The sequence below is a fragment of the Callionymus lyra genome, chromosome 10 (assembly GCF_982586985.1).
Source record: "Callionymus lyra chromosome 10, fCalLyr1.hap1.1, whole genome shotgun sequence".
In the NCBI taxonomy this organism is placed as follows: Eukaryota; Metazoa; Chordata; class Actinopteri; order Syngnathiformes; family Callionymidae; genus Callionymus; species Callionymus lyra.
In genome coordinates, this window is record NC_141827.1 from 7,716,694 (window position 1) to 7,734,860 (window position 18,167).

At 41.0% G+C, this 18,167-nt stretch overlaps 1 protein-coding gene across 1 annotated transcript; it reads left to right on the plus strand.

Moving 5' to 3' along the window:
* Nucleotides 1-1,481: 1,481 nt before the first annotated feature.
* tgm8 (transglutaminase 8) lies at nucleotides 1,482-17,570 on the plus strand. The gene is made up of 15 exons (XM_087801826.1): nucleotides 1,482-1,645; nucleotides 5,095-5,265; nucleotides 5,326-5,571; nucleotides 5,631-5,749; nucleotides 6,762-6,890; nucleotides 7,613-7,787; nucleotides 10,353-10,488; nucleotides 10,564-10,673; nucleotides 11,887-12,002; nucleotides 12,071-12,197; nucleotides 12,351-12,727; nucleotides 14,364-14,538; nucleotides 15,646-15,809; nucleotides 17,036-17,169; nucleotides 17,244-17,570. The coding sequence occupies exons 1-15, from the start codon at nucleotides 1,621-1,623 to the stop codon at nucleotides 17,389-17,391; spliced, it is 2,352 nt and encodes a 783-aa protein (XP_087657952.1). The 5' UTR covers nucleotides 1,482-1,620; the 3' UTR covers nucleotides 17,392-17,570.
* Nucleotides 17,571-18,167: the final 597 nt, after the last annotated feature.

The window sequence follows — 18,167 nt, forward strand, 5'->3', positions numbered from 1 at the left end:
TTCTCTTTTCAAGCTCCTACTGTCTTCGGTGACGATTGACCCAAAGAACAGGTTCAAATCTCAAACTGGACCTTTGCTCTGAGATGTTGTGAAGAGCTCAGTCGTTCAAGAGCGTGTCCGACTGGGAGGAGACCTCGGGGCAGACCCAGGACACGTTGGTGAGACTATGATTCCTTCTTGACCTTGACCCTATATTATTTACAACTACTGAATAACGTCCTAAATGTGAATGAAGTCTTGACATTACGACTTGATTTCTGAATAACGGTAAGAAATAATTTTGAAATAACTGCATTACCTAAGATTGATATATTGATTTCTGGCTCCTCCCGTGTGTTGGATCCGTGTAATTGTGTTGAATTAGATTAAAGTTCAACTAAAGTGTTGATGTAAGTCGTAAATAGATGTTCGACTCTATTGTATCATCAGTGTTTGTACAAAACTATCTTTTCATTGAAATATTTACATGAGAAAATGATCTTAAGCCCCGCCCACTGAAAAACGTTCCGTTTATCTGAAGATGAAATCTTGTTAACCATAACCACACCCAGTCTGCTGCGAAACATCGAGGTTTGTCACCGCGCGTCATCAAATCCCCGAAAGCTTTGAGAAGTTCTCTCGGTACTTAGATGGAAATAAACACAACCGCCGTCCCCGACCACTGCTGTATTCAGTCAGGTTGTTCAGTCAAAGTCATGTTTTATTCCGTGACGGATACAATACTTCAAACATGGGTTGTGTCAAACAAGCACCTAGGGGGAGGTATGTGCTGTCAAAGTGCTTTTCTCGTTAAGGATGCAGCTTCAAAAGAGCCATGGTTTGATTTAGTGATGTGTATTGGCAAGAATCTGTTGATACAATATATGGGTAAAGATACGATATATTGTGATACTGTAGTATCAAGGATGTTTGTGTAGTATTGTCGAGTACTTGACTCTGGTGTTACAGAATTTACAGACCACATGACATGAAGTCGTAACTGCTTTCATTCGTTTTCAAACCAAAATATGTCCAAACAACAGCTTTAAAAGCTGCTGGAGTCGACAGTATCCTCTCGTCCTCAGTCACCGCCAAATCTTGCTGGATTTATTGTATTCGTTCCTTAAGCTGCAGAGTAAATATAGATAGATAGATGAACTTTATGAATCGCTCTAGATATCTCCTTAAAGGAACTATAATACAAATGAAACATGATATGAAAGCAAACCCAAAAACAATCTATAAAGGACTTTAAAAAAAAAAATTCAAGTGTCGTACTCATACCACTAGTCTGAGTGTGAAGTACGACTTCCTTGTCTATACCACACCTGTGTGCCGCAGCGCCTCGGCTACATCAGCAGGTTTCAGTTCCCAGAACTTCTGCTTTGTGCTGAGCTGGTAAGTTACCAAACTTTTCCACCACTTCCTGTTTGCCTCTGAGCTGTGGTTTGAATTGAGACTCTGCCAGGATCTCATGGAGACCAGAAGGATCTGCTATCAAACAGTTAAACCTCCGGGCGTCTGACTCAGGTGGAGGGTTGGGCTTCTCCGCAGGTCTACCCTGCCTCATGCTCACGCACCTGTCAGTCGTCGCTGCAGCTGCAACTTATCGCCTCACTGACTTCCTGCGCCCGGAGAAAGATGGCCGCCCCCGAGGTGCAGCCCGGTGAGTCCATCAGCTCGGCTGGTCTAGTCTGGGTGCTCGTTGATGATGTCATCCGTGCGAGTCATGCTTCATAGCTTGTTGTTTTATGTTGTTATTGTTAGTACCTGAAAGTACTCTCATACTAATACCACTGAAAGTACTGATGTACTCATCTAGATAACGAAAAATACTGGTTTCTACTTTAGAAAAACGAGAAAGTACAACTTCAAAATCTGTTTTTATCCAGTTCACTTTCATTTTAAGTACCAGTACTGCACTTATGTTAAACTGCAACTCACTCTTGCAGCAAGTACTGACACCTGTTCCTACTTCAAAAACTGGTGAACAAACATGATACTATTAGTGTTACTACTCCACTTGATTATTCATTAAGTCATTACAACTTCTCCTACAAGTTTAAATATTTGACTTAAATGCTCCATCATCTACTAATAATACTGCAACTTCCGTAACAACTAGTACTACTGATGAGCTCCAGGATTTTTACTACAAATACTTTTTTACACATATTTATTTGACTACAACAGTGTCTGAATAAACAGTATATCTACTATTTATCTACGGGAAATACATGCATGTTCAATTCTTCAATTCTAGTTTTTGACGATAAGTACTACTACGACTGAAACTACTACCTATGTGCTTTATAAATCATTTCTGCTGTACCAGTACTTCTATTAAAACAACATAATACTATTAACACAACTACAGCAAAACCCGATGTTTATAAAAAAAATGTACTAGTAAAACTACAACTTTTGTCAAAATACCTTATTTTGTTAACTATACTGCTAAATGCTACATCATCCACTAATAATACTGCAACTTCCGTAACAACTAGTACTACTGCTGAGCTCCAGGATTATTACTACAAATCCTATTTACATCCATTTCTTTGACTACAACAGTGTCTGAATATAAAATATATGTATATATGGTTTTATAATAAATAAAATAATAATAAATAAATAAAGACGAGCAAATACAGATCAGAATGTTATGAAAACCTGTTCATCTGAACGTTTAATTTAAATCTTATTTTGATGAAAAGCTGCAGAGGAACGCTGGCGTTGAATCAATCAAATCAATCTCTACTTCTGCCTGGAGCTGAGAGCGATAACCAGGGAACCGGACAAACCTGCCTTAATGATTACTGTGAAGTTATTTTGATTATGCTTTTGGATCGTATAGTGTTTACAGGTAATTTTCCAGGAATCTGATTGAGCGCACACAACCTCAGCCTCAACACCTCAAGTTCAGCAGCTCCACTTGGTTGACTAGTAACTAGTTAGTAACCACTACTGTACCATATTTACCTCCTTTGATAGTATTGATGTTACTACTAAGCCGCTTTACAAATAACCTTTACTTACTTACAACTATGAATATTACCAGTACTACAGTACTACAGCAACACTACTTTTGTTTTCCAGGAGTATTACTACAATAACTATTTCAAGGGCTATTGTTTATTCTCATGTCTGACTATAAAAATAGTCTTCTAGTATTTCTAATACCGGTGTACCATTGCAACTACTTATATTAGAACTTGTAAAATTTCTCATTTGATTCTCGTTTCTTTATACAATTATATGTAGTAGTATATCTAAAAACTGCATGCATTTGTGGTTCTGCTACTTTACTACATATATGCTATAAAACAGTTACTTGTAAAACTAATACTTTAATCAAAATACCTGTATTTTTTAACTTTACTGCATATTTTACTACTTGTTCCTTTTCACAAAGAAGTACTTACTACAGTTACATGTATATACAATACTTGAATAAGAACAATTGCTCTTCTAAAAAAATGTCTGATATAACAGTATTTTACTAGTGTCTCTAATACTGGTGTACCATTGCAACTACTTATATAAGAACTTGTAAAAATAGTCATTTGATTCTTAATTCTTTTATACAACTCTATGAAGTAGTATAACTACGCATTCTACTACAAATTCATGCATTTGTGGTACTGTGACTATCAACGCAACATACATCACTACATCTACTGTTCGACTGTTCTCAACTCTGACTTCTTGTTTTTGACTCGTGTATAATATATAACCACGCATTCTACTACAAATACATGCATTTGTGGTACTGCTACTTTCAACGCAATATACTACAAATACTTTGTAAAAAATCTTTATTTTACTAAAATATTAGCTTCAGTTAATTACTATTGCAATACACTTGTCGTTCAAATCCTTCCGCGATTGTTATTGTTATTGTCAGGTTAATTCAGGTCAGATTTGATCTTGTTACAGTTCACAGGTCGCAGCAGGTCACATGATCAGTCAGGCGTGTCAGTGAAGTGTCTGATGAGTCACTGTCGACCTTTTTCTACGTGTTGTGTATCTGTTAGAAATACACTGGTGTAGTTGTATCAGCAGTGATGTCATCTTTCTGTCATCCTTCCATCATCCCTCTATCCATCCACTTATCTTTATATTCATCCATCTTTCTGTCATCCTTCAATCCATCCCTCTAACCTTCCATTTATCTTTATCTTCATCCATCTTTCTGCCATCCTTCCATCCCTCTATCCATCCATTTATTTTTCTATTCATCCATCTTCCTCTGTCATCCTACCATCCATCCCTCTATCCATCCATTTATTTTTCTATTCATCCATCTTCCTCTGTCATCCTACCATCCATCCCACTATCCATCCATTTATCTTTATCTTCATCCATCTTTCTGTCATCCTACCATCCATCCCTCTATCCATCCACTTATCTTTCTATTCATCCATCTTTCTGTCATCCTACCATCCATCCCTCTATCCATCCACTTATCTTTCTATTCATCCATCTTTCTGTCATCCTTCCATCCATCCCTCTATCCATCCACTTATCATTCTATTCATCCATCTTTCTGTCATCCTTCGATCCGTCTGTCTATCCATCAACTTATCTTTCTATTCATCCATCTTTCTCTGTCATCCTTCCATCCATCCCTCTATCCATCCACTTATCTTTCTATTCATCCATCTTTCTGTCATCCTTCCATCCATCTTTCTATTCATCTAGCCAATCAATCCATCATCTTTCTATCATCTATCCATCCATCCATATTTCTGTCCATCCATCTATCATTCGTACTTTCATCCATACTTGCATCCATCCATCCGTCTTCCCAAGAGCATATTTTGTAGTAACAGTACTAAAGTTGTAATCGCTGTAGTAGTATTTTAAGTTGTAATTGTATTGTTGGTTGCAGTACTGGTATAAAGGTGTATTAGTTTGTACTACGAGTATTTGTTCCCGTTTATAGAAATGTGGAAATATCTGGCGATAGAAGAGGTAGTAGTATTTTGAAGTAGAACTTAAAGCGTAAATAGTGATTGTAGGAGATGGATATTTTAAGTTATAACTGTAGCCATTAGTGCAGCGATGGTTGCTCTAGACTCACAGGGGTGGTGGCGTGGGTCCGTGTGACAGTCTTCACAGAGGTGGACCTCCACGTTGAGGCCAACAACACCGAGCACCACACCTGCGAGATCTGCACCGACAACCTGCTGGTGAGGCGCGGTCAGCCCTTCAAGGTCACCCTGGGGGTCGCGACGCCCTACAACTTGGCCTTCGACACGTTCAACATGGTGGCCCGTACCGGTGAGACTCACTCCGTCCAAGTGGCTCCTCTTACCCTCCTGACGTCTCTCGCTCTCCCAGGAAACCACGCCGCCGAGGAGGACGGGACCAAAGCCTGCTTCGGCGTCCCCGACAAGAACCAGGCCTCGCCGAATGCGCAGGCGAAGTGGACCGTGAGTCAGGGCGTCGGCGTGTTCAAGACTCTGGTCGTGAACATCACGCCGTCCGTGAAGGCACCGATCGGGTCGTACACGCTGACGGTGGAGTACAAGGGCAAGAGCGAGGAGATCGGGACGCTGGTGCTTCTGTTCAACCCGTGGTGCGGCGGTAGGTTCTTTCTCCGTCTTCACGCCGGTCCGAGTCTTGACCTCCGACCTTCCCTGCAGACGACTCCGTGTTCATGCCGAAGGAGGAGGAGAGGCAGGAGTACGTGATGAACGAGCAAGGCATCATCTACTGTGGAAGCAATAATTACATCGCGACGACAGAATGGGACTTTGGTCAGGTGAAGTGTTGTTGATGCCTTCAGGTAATGTAGGCCTGCCCTGTACACACATGCATACACATTTATACACACATGCACACACACATACAAACACATGCACACATACATACAAACACATTTATACACACATGAACGCACACATGAACACACACATACAAACACATGCAAACACGCATGCACACACACATACAAACACATTTATACACACATACAAACACATTTACACACACATACAAACACATACACACACACATACAAACACATGTATACACACTTGCACACACCAATACAAACACATTTACACACACATACACACACACATACAAACACATTTATATACACTTGCACACACCAATACAAACACATTTACACACACATACACACACACATACAAACACATTTATACACACTTGCACACACCAATACAAACACATTTACACACACATGCACACACACATACAAACACATTTACACACACATGCACACACGCATACAAACACATTTATACACACATGTATTCAAGCCCAAGCACGCACACACACACATAGGTTATTACAAAATTATATAGAGACTCGTACACATGTACAAACACACACACATGTTTTACCACAAACATTATACACATGCACGCACACCCACATTGACACACAAACAAAGGCACACACACACACACATATACATTGATTATTTCAAGCCCGAACACACAAGTTTTTACATGTATATACACATGCACACACACACTTGCACGGACAAACAATTACACACATAAGAAAATTCAAACACTAATGTACACAGAGACTGAAGCACACAAATATACCTACACTTACTCACACACACGCACTCTCTTAAGGGACTTTCATGTATACACATACACACACACATATACATAAAGTCACACACCATGACACACATTTGTATACAATTGTACACACAAATATACTTACAAATACACACACCAAACGGTTTCTGTAAAAATGTGTATTGATTAAAGTCTCTTTTCTTTCTCCGGTAGTTTGAGGAGAAAATGCCGAAGATTTGCCTGAAGATGTTGGACCAGAGCCGGCACTTCCAGAAGGATGAAGTGGAGGATGTGAAGTCGCGCTGCTCTGCCTCCTACGTCGGCCGGATCATCAGCGCCATGGTGAGCTGCTCGTGTCGCGTCTACACACCAGACTCCACATCCGACTCTGAAGATCTACACGATTCACATTCTCATCTTCAATGTGAACAAAGTGTTTGTAAAGTTAGTTTCCTGACACTGCAGCTAGCACTGTTAGCAGCTAGCACTGTTAGCAGCTAGCACTGTTAGCAGCTAGCATTGTTAGCAGCTAGCACTGTTAGCAAATGTAGCACCCCAGCAGCTTTTAAAGCTGATGTTTGGACATATTTTGGTTTTAAAACAAATGAAAGCAGTTACGGGGCATGTGGTCAAGTACTCGACAGTACTATAAATATATCCATGTTACTACAGTATCACGGTATATCACTATTTATCTAATCATTGTAAGGGGCCGTCAAGCTAAACAAAATAAGCTAAGCTAAGCGTAAGTTTTTCATCTCGTATTACATTAATTTAATTTAACTATCCTAAATATAAATAATTTAACAACTATAAACTAACATGTCAATATGAAATAAATTATTTTAAAATGCTTTTTTTTAAAAAAAAATTTAACATTTTTCATCAAATAGTTTTGTGTGAAAAGCACAATAACTCAAACAAACACTGATACAACTTATATTGAGACTTGAAAATGTGTGAACCCTCGTGTTATCTCGGGGTCAAGGTGACCCAGAGGCCCGAAAACAAATGTGTTTGTTGTATCCCTTGTCAAGGATGATGATTTTGTTCCTCTTCGAAAGGTCAACGATTTTGACGACAATGGGGTTCTGGAGGGCCGGTGGGGCGGGTCGTACGCCGCAGGGAAACGACCGACCCACTGGACCGGAAGCGGCCCCATCCTCAACCGCTGGTACAACACCGGAGCGCCTGTGAAGTACGGGCAGTGCTGGGTCTTCGCCGGCGTCATGTGTACAGGTACGAGAAGGTTCTCCTCGTCGTGATGTTAGTTTGATGAACGTGTGTTTGGAGAGTTTTAACCCTTTATAAACCATCACAACTTTAAACTTTGGATGGATGGATGGATGGACGGATGCATGGATGGATGGATGCATGGATGCATGGATGCATGGATGCATGGATGCATGGATGGATGGATGGATGGATGGATGCATGGATGGATGGATGGATGCATGGATGCATGGATGGATTGATGCATGGATGCATGGATTCATGGATGCATGGATGGATGGAAGGATGGATGCATGGATGCATGGATGCATGGATGCATGGATGGATGGATGGATGCATGGATGCATGGATGCATGGATGGATGGATGCATGGATGGATGGATGCATGGATGGATGCATGGATGGATGGATGGAAGGATGGATGCATGCATGATGCATGGATTGATGGATGGACGGATGCATGGATGGATGGATGCATGGATGCATGGAAGGATGGATGCATGGATGCATGGATGCATGGAAGGATGGATGCATGAATGGATGCATGCATGGATGCATGGATGCATGGATGGATGGATGGAAGGATGGATGCATGGATGGATGGATGCATGATGCATGGATTGATGGATTGATGGATGGATGGATGGACGGATACATGGATGCATGGATGCATGGATGCATGGATGGATGCATGGATGGATGGATGGATGGATGCATGCATGGATGGATGCATGCATGGATGGATGGATGCATGGATGCATGCATGGATGCATGGATGGATGGATGGATGAATGGATGGATGCATGGATGCATGCATGGATGCATGGATGCATGGATGCATGGATGCATGGATGCATGGATGGAAGGATGGATGCATGGAAGGATGGATGCATGAATGGATGCATGCATGGATGCATGGATGGATGGATGGAAGGATGGATGCATGGATGGATGGATGCATGATGCATGGATTGATGGATGGATGGATGGACGGATACATGGATGCATGGATGCATGATGCATGGATTGATGGATGGATGGATGGACGGATACATGGATGCATGGATGGATGGCTGCATGGATGCATGGATGCATGGATGCATGGATGCATGGATGCATGGATGGATGGATGGATGCATGGATGGATGCATGCATGGATGGATGGATGCATGGATGCATGCATGGATGGATGGATGAATGGATGCATGGATGGATGCATGGATGCATGCATGGATGGATGGATGCATGGATGCATGCATGGATGCATGGATGCATGGATGGATGCATGCATGGATGGATGGATGCATGCATGGATGCATGCATGGATGGATGGATGCATGGATGGATGCATGGATGGATGCATGGATGCATGCATGGATGGATGGATGCATGGATGCATGCATGGATGCATGGATGGATGGATGGATGAATGGATGCATGGATGGATGCATGGATGCATGCATGGATGGATGGATGCATGGATGCATGCATGGATGCATGGATGCATGGATGGATGGATGCATGCATGGATGGATGCATGGATGCATGCATGGATGGATGCATGCATGGATGGATGGATGCATGGATGCATGGATGGATGGATGGATGGATGCATGGATGGATGCATGGATGGATGCACAAACCAACTATACTAAACCCTCTATTATTGAATAGTGTTCATTTAAAATTAGTGAATTTACTGAAAGGTTGAATAGAAAAAATAAATGTTTTGAATTGTTTTTCGGTTCATAGCCTTAGATATTCAATATAGAAATGTTGTTGTAATATGTTGTTGTAATAATGCTGAATTTTAAGGGCTGTGAATATTTTCAAAAGATTTTTAAAATTTGATTTTCTAACAAAAATATATATTTTTAATTCAATATATGCAAGTGTTGGGATCAAAAAATACGTTTAATGTTGAGTTTCAAAGGCTAAGAATATTTTTAAAAAAAAACGTTACACATAGAGCTTTTGATATTTTAATTCTAACAATTCAAGAATTAAATTTCTAAATTTAATATTTTTTCAATTGTAGCTTTTTAAATTCTATATTAAATTGTCATCATAGTGCCAATGTTTTTATACTGTATTCAAAAGGCTTTAAAATATTTAAAATGTATGTGTTTTTTTACATATAGTTTACTATTCTAGTTTCAATTATTAAAAATGTATTTTATAAATTCTCTTTTACATATTTATCTTTTAGATTTAATACAAGCAAATCGGTTTAATACTGCTGGAATAAAAAATATAGAATTTTGAAAATGTATTTATTTAATGTATCGAACTCTATTTGCTAAAAGCAAATTGATCATGAAAATATTCGACTTTTAAAAATTGAATTATGAATAAAATAAAATAATTCAAACTTTCAATATCAAAATTATTGACTAATAAAAAAATGATTGAAATCTTGTTTTTCTAAGCATTTTTTTAACGTTAAATCCACTCAATATCCTGATGACACCGATCTACTTCCATACTGTTGACGTTGATAGCTTTGTTAGCACGTTAGCTAACTGCTCCACAACTGTCGTCTGCTCTCCCTGATGGTCGGACTCTCTGCAGTCATGCGGCTCCTCGGGATTCCGTGTCGTGTCGTGACCAACTTCGCGTCGGCCCACGACACCGACGGGAACCTCTTAATCGACTCGTTCCACAGCATCGACAGAAACCGGGAGATCAAATCCCACGACAGCATCTGGTGAGTCCACAACAGTGTGTAACCCTCGCTCACACCGGCAACTCTACACGGTCGCACAACTCTGTCGTCCGTCAGGAACTTCCACGTGTGGGTGGAGGCCTGGATGAAGAGGGAGGACCTCGATGACGGCGGAGAATTTGACGGATGGCAGGTGCTGGACGCGACACCGCAGGAGTCGAGTGGAGGTGAACGTTGCGTCTGTCCTTGAGACCAGAACCTTCAATGGTCGCCTTCATCCATCCTCGGACATTCAAGCATGAATGGCACCTGCTAGCTGCAATGTTCGAAGGTGTTCCAGTCACGTCACGATACAGGGTTAACAATACGATATATCGTAATAGTGAAGTAACAAGTATATATGTCTAGTATTGTTGAGTACTTGACTCTGGTGTTGTAGTATTTACAGACCACATGACTCTTGACGAAGTCGTAACTGCTTTCATTTGTTTTCAAACCAAAATATGTCCAAACATCAGCTTTAAAAGCTGCTGGAGTCACTGTATCCTCTCGTGCTCAGTCATCACCGGGATCTCAGGAGATTTCATTGTTCCTTTAGCTGCGTAGGACGTAATGACTGCTAATTGCAAATATTTGACAATTTAAATATTGGATACTTTCATTTTATTTAATTATTTTGATGAAATATAATCCATAAAACTATGAAAACAAATGAAATGTAAAAAGAGAGCATCATGCTAATGGCTACATAGAAGAAAAAGCCTTGTTTTTGTTTCACCTGATGACAAATATGATCCTTTGAACTGAGAACAGTTGAGAGACGCTTGTGTACTTCCTGTGCTTCACCTTCACAACATAGAAGAACTTTACAGCCGAGGTAGTATTTGTTTCGTATCAGAGTTTCCGTGGCATTTGAACAAAAAGAAAGATCCTGTTTGCTGGTCAAATATTGAAGTATATCAGCGTCATAATATTAAATGGTGGAGTTTTTATTTTCTAATTGAAATATAAGAAACGATTATGATTTTTAAAAATGTTTTCAATTATCTAAAGTTCTCTGTTGAACAGTTGAATTTCTTGTTTTGTTTTCATTTACTAACTGTATTGAGTAATTGAAATGTCTTCAAAGTTAATAATCATGAAAAAACATTTTCTGAATATAACATTTTTAAATCCGTAGCCTTTTAAATTAAAACTTAAAACTTAATGTTTTTACACATTTTTTTCACACATGGAGTTTAAAATTCTAAATCCAATAATACATTTTCAAAATGTTTATATTGTAATTCTATTTTAACTATAGGAATAAATGCATTTAAAAAAAACTACTTTTCAATATGCAAATAATTAAATGTAGTCATTTAAATAAAATGCGTAAATACCTCTTCAATAATAAAATAATTCAAGGTTTGAACATTGAAACCCTTGGTTATGCTGCAGGTCTCTTCTGTCTCGGGCCAGCGTCGGTCAAGGCCATCCTGAAGGGCAGGGTTGACCTCATGTACGATGTTCCGTTTGTTTTCGCCGAGGTCAACGCCGACTGTGTGGACTGGCTGGTGGGAGACGCTGCATGTCCTCGCCCTCTTCCTCGCCGCCCTCACCTGAACCTCGGTCTTCTTTCCAGGTCCTCGACAACTGGGAGAAAAAGAAGATCTTCTCCGACACCAAGAGAGTCGGTCAGAGCATCTCCACCAAGGCAGTGGGCGAGGACAAGAGAGTGGACCTCACTGACCTTTACAAACACACTGAAGGTCAGTCACACAACAAAGATGGCGTCCGGTCAAAACAAAGGGAAGCAAATTTCTCAAACCCCAGATGTTTTTTTTTTAAACGTAGCCATGTGTTCAACGTTCGTTGAAAGAAGAAACCCTTGAATCTCACTCCAGACTGTTGTCTCCTGACAGGGTCTGAAAAAGAGCGGAAGGTGTTTGAATACGCCCTGACCCTGGAGTACATAGATTGGGAGGAGTGGGAGGAGGAGGAGGAGGAAGAGATGGAAGAGGGGACGGGTGAGACAGAAGGAGAGGGGGAGGCTACTACAGGGGGTGAGACCGCTGGAGGGGGTGAGGCTACTACAGGGGGTGAGACAGCTGGAGGGGGTGAGGCTACTACAGGGGGTGAGACAGGTGGAGGGGGTGAGGCTACTGCAGGGGGTGAGGCTACTGCAGGGGGTGAGGCTACTGCAGGGGGTGAGACAGGCGGAGGGGGTGAGGCTACTACAGGGGGTGAGACAACTGACGTAGTTGTGAGGAGACACGAGCTGAACATGCAGTTTGAAGAGGTGAGATGTTGATGTGATCATTAAGATAATCTGTTTATCTTTCTAGAATGTGTGTCCATGTGTTTGTACCATGTTCACTTGTTAACTAAGTAATGAAAACATGTTTCCTTGTTAACTTTAAAACCAAGACGTGTTAACTAGTGAACCACCACATGTTCAGTTGATAACTAGCAAAGGAAGACTTGTTATTAGTGAACCACAACATGTTAACTAGTCAAGGCAGACATGTTCACCTATTAACTAGTAAACCCTGACATGTTTACTTGATCACTAGCGAAGAAAGACATGTTGGCTATTAAAGGCAGACATGGTCATTCGTTAACTATTGAACCACCACATGTTCACTTGATCACTAGCGAAGGAAGACTTGATAACTATCGAACCACAACATGTTAACTAGGCAAGGCAGACATGTTCACCTATTAACTGGTAAGCCCTGACATGTTTACTTGATCAGTAGTGGTGGAAGAAAAGTTCACATGTTAACTAGTCAAGGCAGACATGTTCGATTGATCACTAGCGAAGGAAGACTTGTTAATTAGTGAACCACAACATGTTAACTAGTCAAGGCAGACATGTTCGACTGATCACTAGCAAAGGAAGACTTGTTAATTAGTGAACCACAACATGTTAACTAGTCAAAGCAGACATGTTCAACTGATCACTAGCAAAGGAAGACTTGTTAATTAGTGAACCACAACATATTAACTAGTCAAGGCAGACATGTCCAACTGATCACTAGCAAAGGAAGACGTGTTAATTAGTGAACCACAACATGTTAACTAGTCAAGGCAGACATGTTCACGTGTTAACTAGTGAACTATCACTAATAAAGGGAGACTTGTTAACTTGTGAACCACAACATGTTAACTAGTCAAGGAACACATGTTCACCTATTAAATAGTAAACCCTGACATGTTTACTTGATCAGTAGTGGTGGAAGAAATGTTCACATGGTAACTAGTCAAGGCAGACATGTTCAACTGATCACTAGCGAAGGAAGACTTGTTAATTAGTGAACCACAACATGTTAACTAGTCAAGGCAGACATGTTCGATTGATTGCTAGCAAAGGAAGACTTGTTAATTAGTGAACCACAACATGTTTACTAGTCAAGGCAGACATGTTCACGTGTTAACTAGTGAACTATCACTAATGAAGGGAGACTTGTTAACTCGTGAACCAAAACATGTTAACTAGTCAGGCACACATGTTCACCTATTAAATAGTAAACCCTGACATGTTTACTTGATCAGTAGTGGTGGAAGAAATGTTCACATGGTAACATGTTAACGATTAAGGAAGACATGTTCATACGTTAACTAGTAAACGACCGCATTTTCACTTGCGAACTAGTGAGTGAAGACATGTTCACTTGTTAACTAGTGAATCGCAACATATTAACTAGTCAAGTCCTCTCCTATTACAAACTGGTATAACTAGTTCCCTCGTTCCTTCATTCATGTCTGGTTATGTTTCAAACGGTTAACGTGGGTGTGTTTGGTTCGTGTCTCATCAAATGTGTGGGAAAATGAACGTTTATGTAAGACTTACCAAACCTGGCCCCGGGAGTGTCGGCCATATTTGTTTGAGTCTGGCGAAGAAAAAACGGCTAGTGACCTCGTGACCTTTTCAGGTGACGAAGCTGCTGAACGGGCGAGCCATCCATCTGATGCTGGTGCTGACCTCCGACAACACGGTGCCGCGCTCGCTGACCCTCAACATCCGAGTCCAGGGCATGTTGTACAACGGTACCGTGGTGACCACCATCCAGGCGGTGGACCGGCAGGCCCAGCTGCTGCCCCGCACAGGTACCACCTCCCTGGATGTGCCTCGAGCTCGGGGTAGAAACCATCTTTGCCAAAACTCTTTCAACACAAAGAGCCCGAAGCGTGTTCTGACAAAGATGTTTGTTTAAACCCGGTTGCTTTGAGTGACACATCATTGTGAGGACGTGACACCTTAGTCTGTTGCTCATGAGATAAACGTATAATTTATAATAATCTCTATTTCTATAGCGCCTTTCTAGACCAGGGTCACAAAGCGCTTTGACAGTCATTCACACATACTGATGGGAGTAGGCTGCACACGCGCCAAGTCTGCCATCAGCAGCAATCAGGGTAAAGTGTCTTGCTCAGGGACACAAGCTAGTCTGGAGCTGGGATTGAACCTGCAACCTCTTGGACTGCAGGTCCATCTGAGCTATGACGCCACACACTTCAGGTGACATCACTTCCTGTTTCCATGAGCGATCCCGCGCTGTGTCTCAAATCGCATACTAGCGTACTCAAAGTTAGTATTTTTAGTGCGTAAGTGCGTCTCACTTCTTAGTATGCGAAGTTTAGTGCGCCATGCACACTAAATCATCACTAAAACGCCCACAAAACTGAGCATGGTTCGATGGACACTAACCACCCTAAACGCCGCCATCTTAGGGATGTTCTAAACGGAAGTTACATCATATATAAATGCATATATATTCATATACTTACAGGTGTGTTTTCAGCAGCAGTAGGAGGATAAACACGTCTTCGCTGCTGATACCAGCTTAAATATCTCGCGATTATTTAGATTCTCATATTTTTTCTTTATTGCTTTTTCCAAACTTGCAAAACGTGCTGCCAGCAGGTGTCGCTAGTGTTCCTACAGCTGGTTGAAACATCGTTAAATAGTAGTAGAAGAAGAAGCTGTCGAGTCATTTCCTGTTAGTGTGTAGCAGCAGAATTTGATTTGAGACATACTATCTGTGGAGAATGCGTACTAGTTAGTATGTACACTATCCTGATGCATACTAACTTCTAGTATACTACAGCACCAGCTTCTCCGAGGTCGGGACCGCGTTGACGAGCGGCCATATTTGTTGCGAGTCGCTCCTCTCTACCGCCCCCTGCAGGACTGATGTGTGTTGTGACCCACAGAGCTGAAGGTCCCCATCAAGGTCCCGTTCTCCGTGTACCACCCGCTCATGCCCGACTTCGACAACATCAGGGTGTCGGTCATCGCCACCGACAAACTGATCCCTGACGAGCCGTACCTGGCCGAGGATAACCTGGTGCTGCTGGACCCCCCGCTGAGACTGATTGTGAGTGTAGACGTGTCATCTTAGTGTGTCACCCTTCGTTTTTTGTATAGTCCTTCAAATGTGCGTGTGTGTTTCATCGTTTTTGTGTGTGTTTCATCGTTTTTTGTGTGTGTGTCATGGTTCATGTGTGTGCGTGTGTCATCGTTATTGTGTTTGTCGTCATATGCATGCGTCATTATCTATTTGATTGTGTGTGTCGTTGTCAATTGTGTGTGTGAACATGTGTCATCATAATGCATGAGTGTGTTCATGTTTGTGTTTCAAAAGTGTGTGTGTGTCATCCTTGGAGAGTAAATTGTGCGAGTGTTATCTTTTTTTGTGTTTGATCGTTTTTGCGTGCGTTATATTGTTTATAGTGTGTGTCGTCCTTCTTGTGTGTGTGTGTGTCTTATTTTTTGTATTTGTGTCATTGTTTATGTGCGTGTGTTATCGTTTTCTCATCGATTAAGTATGTTGCCGTTTTTGTGTTTGATCGTTTTGTGTGTGTTTTATTGTTAATAGTGTGTGTCGTCCTTCTTGTGTGTGTGTGTGTCGTATTTTTTGTGTTCGTGTCATTGTTTATGTGCGTTCGTTATCGTTCTCTCATCGATTAAGTATGTTGCCGTTTTTGTGTTTGTGTCGTTGTCAATTGTGTGTGTGAACATGTCATCTTAATGTGAGTGTGTGTCATCGTTCATATTTGTGTCATCTTTCACGTGTGTGTGCATGCATATGTCATCATACATGTTTGTGTAACTTTCATGGGGTGTGTGTGGTTTTGTCATTGTATATATGTGTGTGTGTGTGTCTGTGTCTCTATATCTGTCATTTGTCTTTATATATGTTTGTGTTTGTGTTTGTGTCATCTTTTGTGGTGGAGAATAAAGGGTTACATAAGTGTGTGTGTGTGAGTGTGTCATATTTTTTGTGTTTGTGTCATTGTTTATGTACGCGTGTTATCGTTAGATGTGTGTGCGTCTCATCGCTTTTATCTGTGTGTTGTCATCGATCATATTTGTGTCATCTTTCACATGTGTGAGATGTTTGTGTGTGTGTGCAAGCATATGTCATCACACATGTTGTGTGTTAACTTTCATGTGTGTGCCTGGTTGTATACATGTGTGTGTCATCATTCATGTTTGTGTGTCGTCTTGTTCGTGTGTGCGTCTGTCATCGTTTTTAGTTGTTGTTCGTTCTTGTGTTAGTGTGTCAAGTGTGTTGCGTCACTGGTGTGTCATGTGCTGCAGGTGTTGGGTGATGTGAGGTTGCTCAAGCCCACGCGGGTGGAGCTGATCTTCAAGAATCCTTCCAAAGAAACGTTGACCAACTGCAGCATGACGGTGAATGGAAGCGGTCTGTTGCGCGACGAGTTCCAGTTCAGGTGTGTGATCACGACACGAGCGCCTGTGCGTCACCAGTGAGTGTGTGTTGACGTCCGTCTCGTTGTGCGTCCAGTGTGCCCGACATCAAGGTGTCCAGTCGAGTGAGGGTCCAGATCAGCTTGTTCCCGTACCGGACCGGAACCAAGAAGCTGCTGGCCGACTTCGACTGCGACCAGTTCAAGGACATCAAGGGCAGCCTCACCTTAAACGTCACATACTGACGGCCACTGACCACTGCCGGCACCACCTGACTTGCTTGGTTTTGCTTCGATAAAAGAAAAGCTGCACCTTCCTTTTTTTTCCGCGGGAGTAATGGCAGCTGCTCTCCAGCGGGGGGCGCTAAGAGACTCAGAAGACTCTGAGGGGAAGTTTGTTCAAAATAAAGGAGATTTAAAATAAATGTGTCAACATCTCAGTATTGCTTCGACAAAAACTAAGAGGAACTAAAAAGTCCACATAATTGACCTATGAATGAAGCATGATCACCTTTTTGTGTGTCTTTGAACGCAGCACGTTTTTTTCTAACTCTTTTACACATGTGTGTGTCTTTGAACGCAACACGTTTGTTTCTAACTCTTTTATACACAAAAATGATTACTTTGCGTTTGTCTTTTGAGCAAACTAGTCCCGGAAATGTTTATGCTGTGGAATTACAGGATAGGATAATATAGGATAATAAATTGATTATTAGGGATTGCATATATATATATATTTATATATATATAATGCAACGAAAAACGTAGAAACTTCCAAAGTTGCATCTTTGATGACTCTCTAAAGATGCGTTCACAGTCCATGCGATGTGTCCATCAAATAACGTTATTTGTGCAATAATACAAATATTATCAATTAAATAAATTGATGTTAGAATTTCAACATTTAAATTGTGTTTATTTTTATTGAACTGTTGATTTTTTTAAGCCTTGATTTATCTCGTTCAATAATTAAATTCAACAGATTCAATATTAAATTGTTGACTTCATTTTTTAAATTGAAT

Coding starts and splice junctions, on each gene's coding strand:
- tgm8 (XM_087801826.1), top strand. CDS start 1,621: ATGGCCGCCCCCGAGGTGCAGCCCG. Junction 1,646..5,094: donor CGCCCCCGAGGTGCAGCCCG/GTGAGTCCATCA, acceptor TCCGTGTGACAG/TCTTCACAGAGGTGGACCTC. Junction 5,572..5,630: donor GTTCAACCCGTGGTGCGGCG/GTAGGTTCTTTC, acceptor CCTTCCCTGCAG/ACGACTCCGTGTTCATGCCG.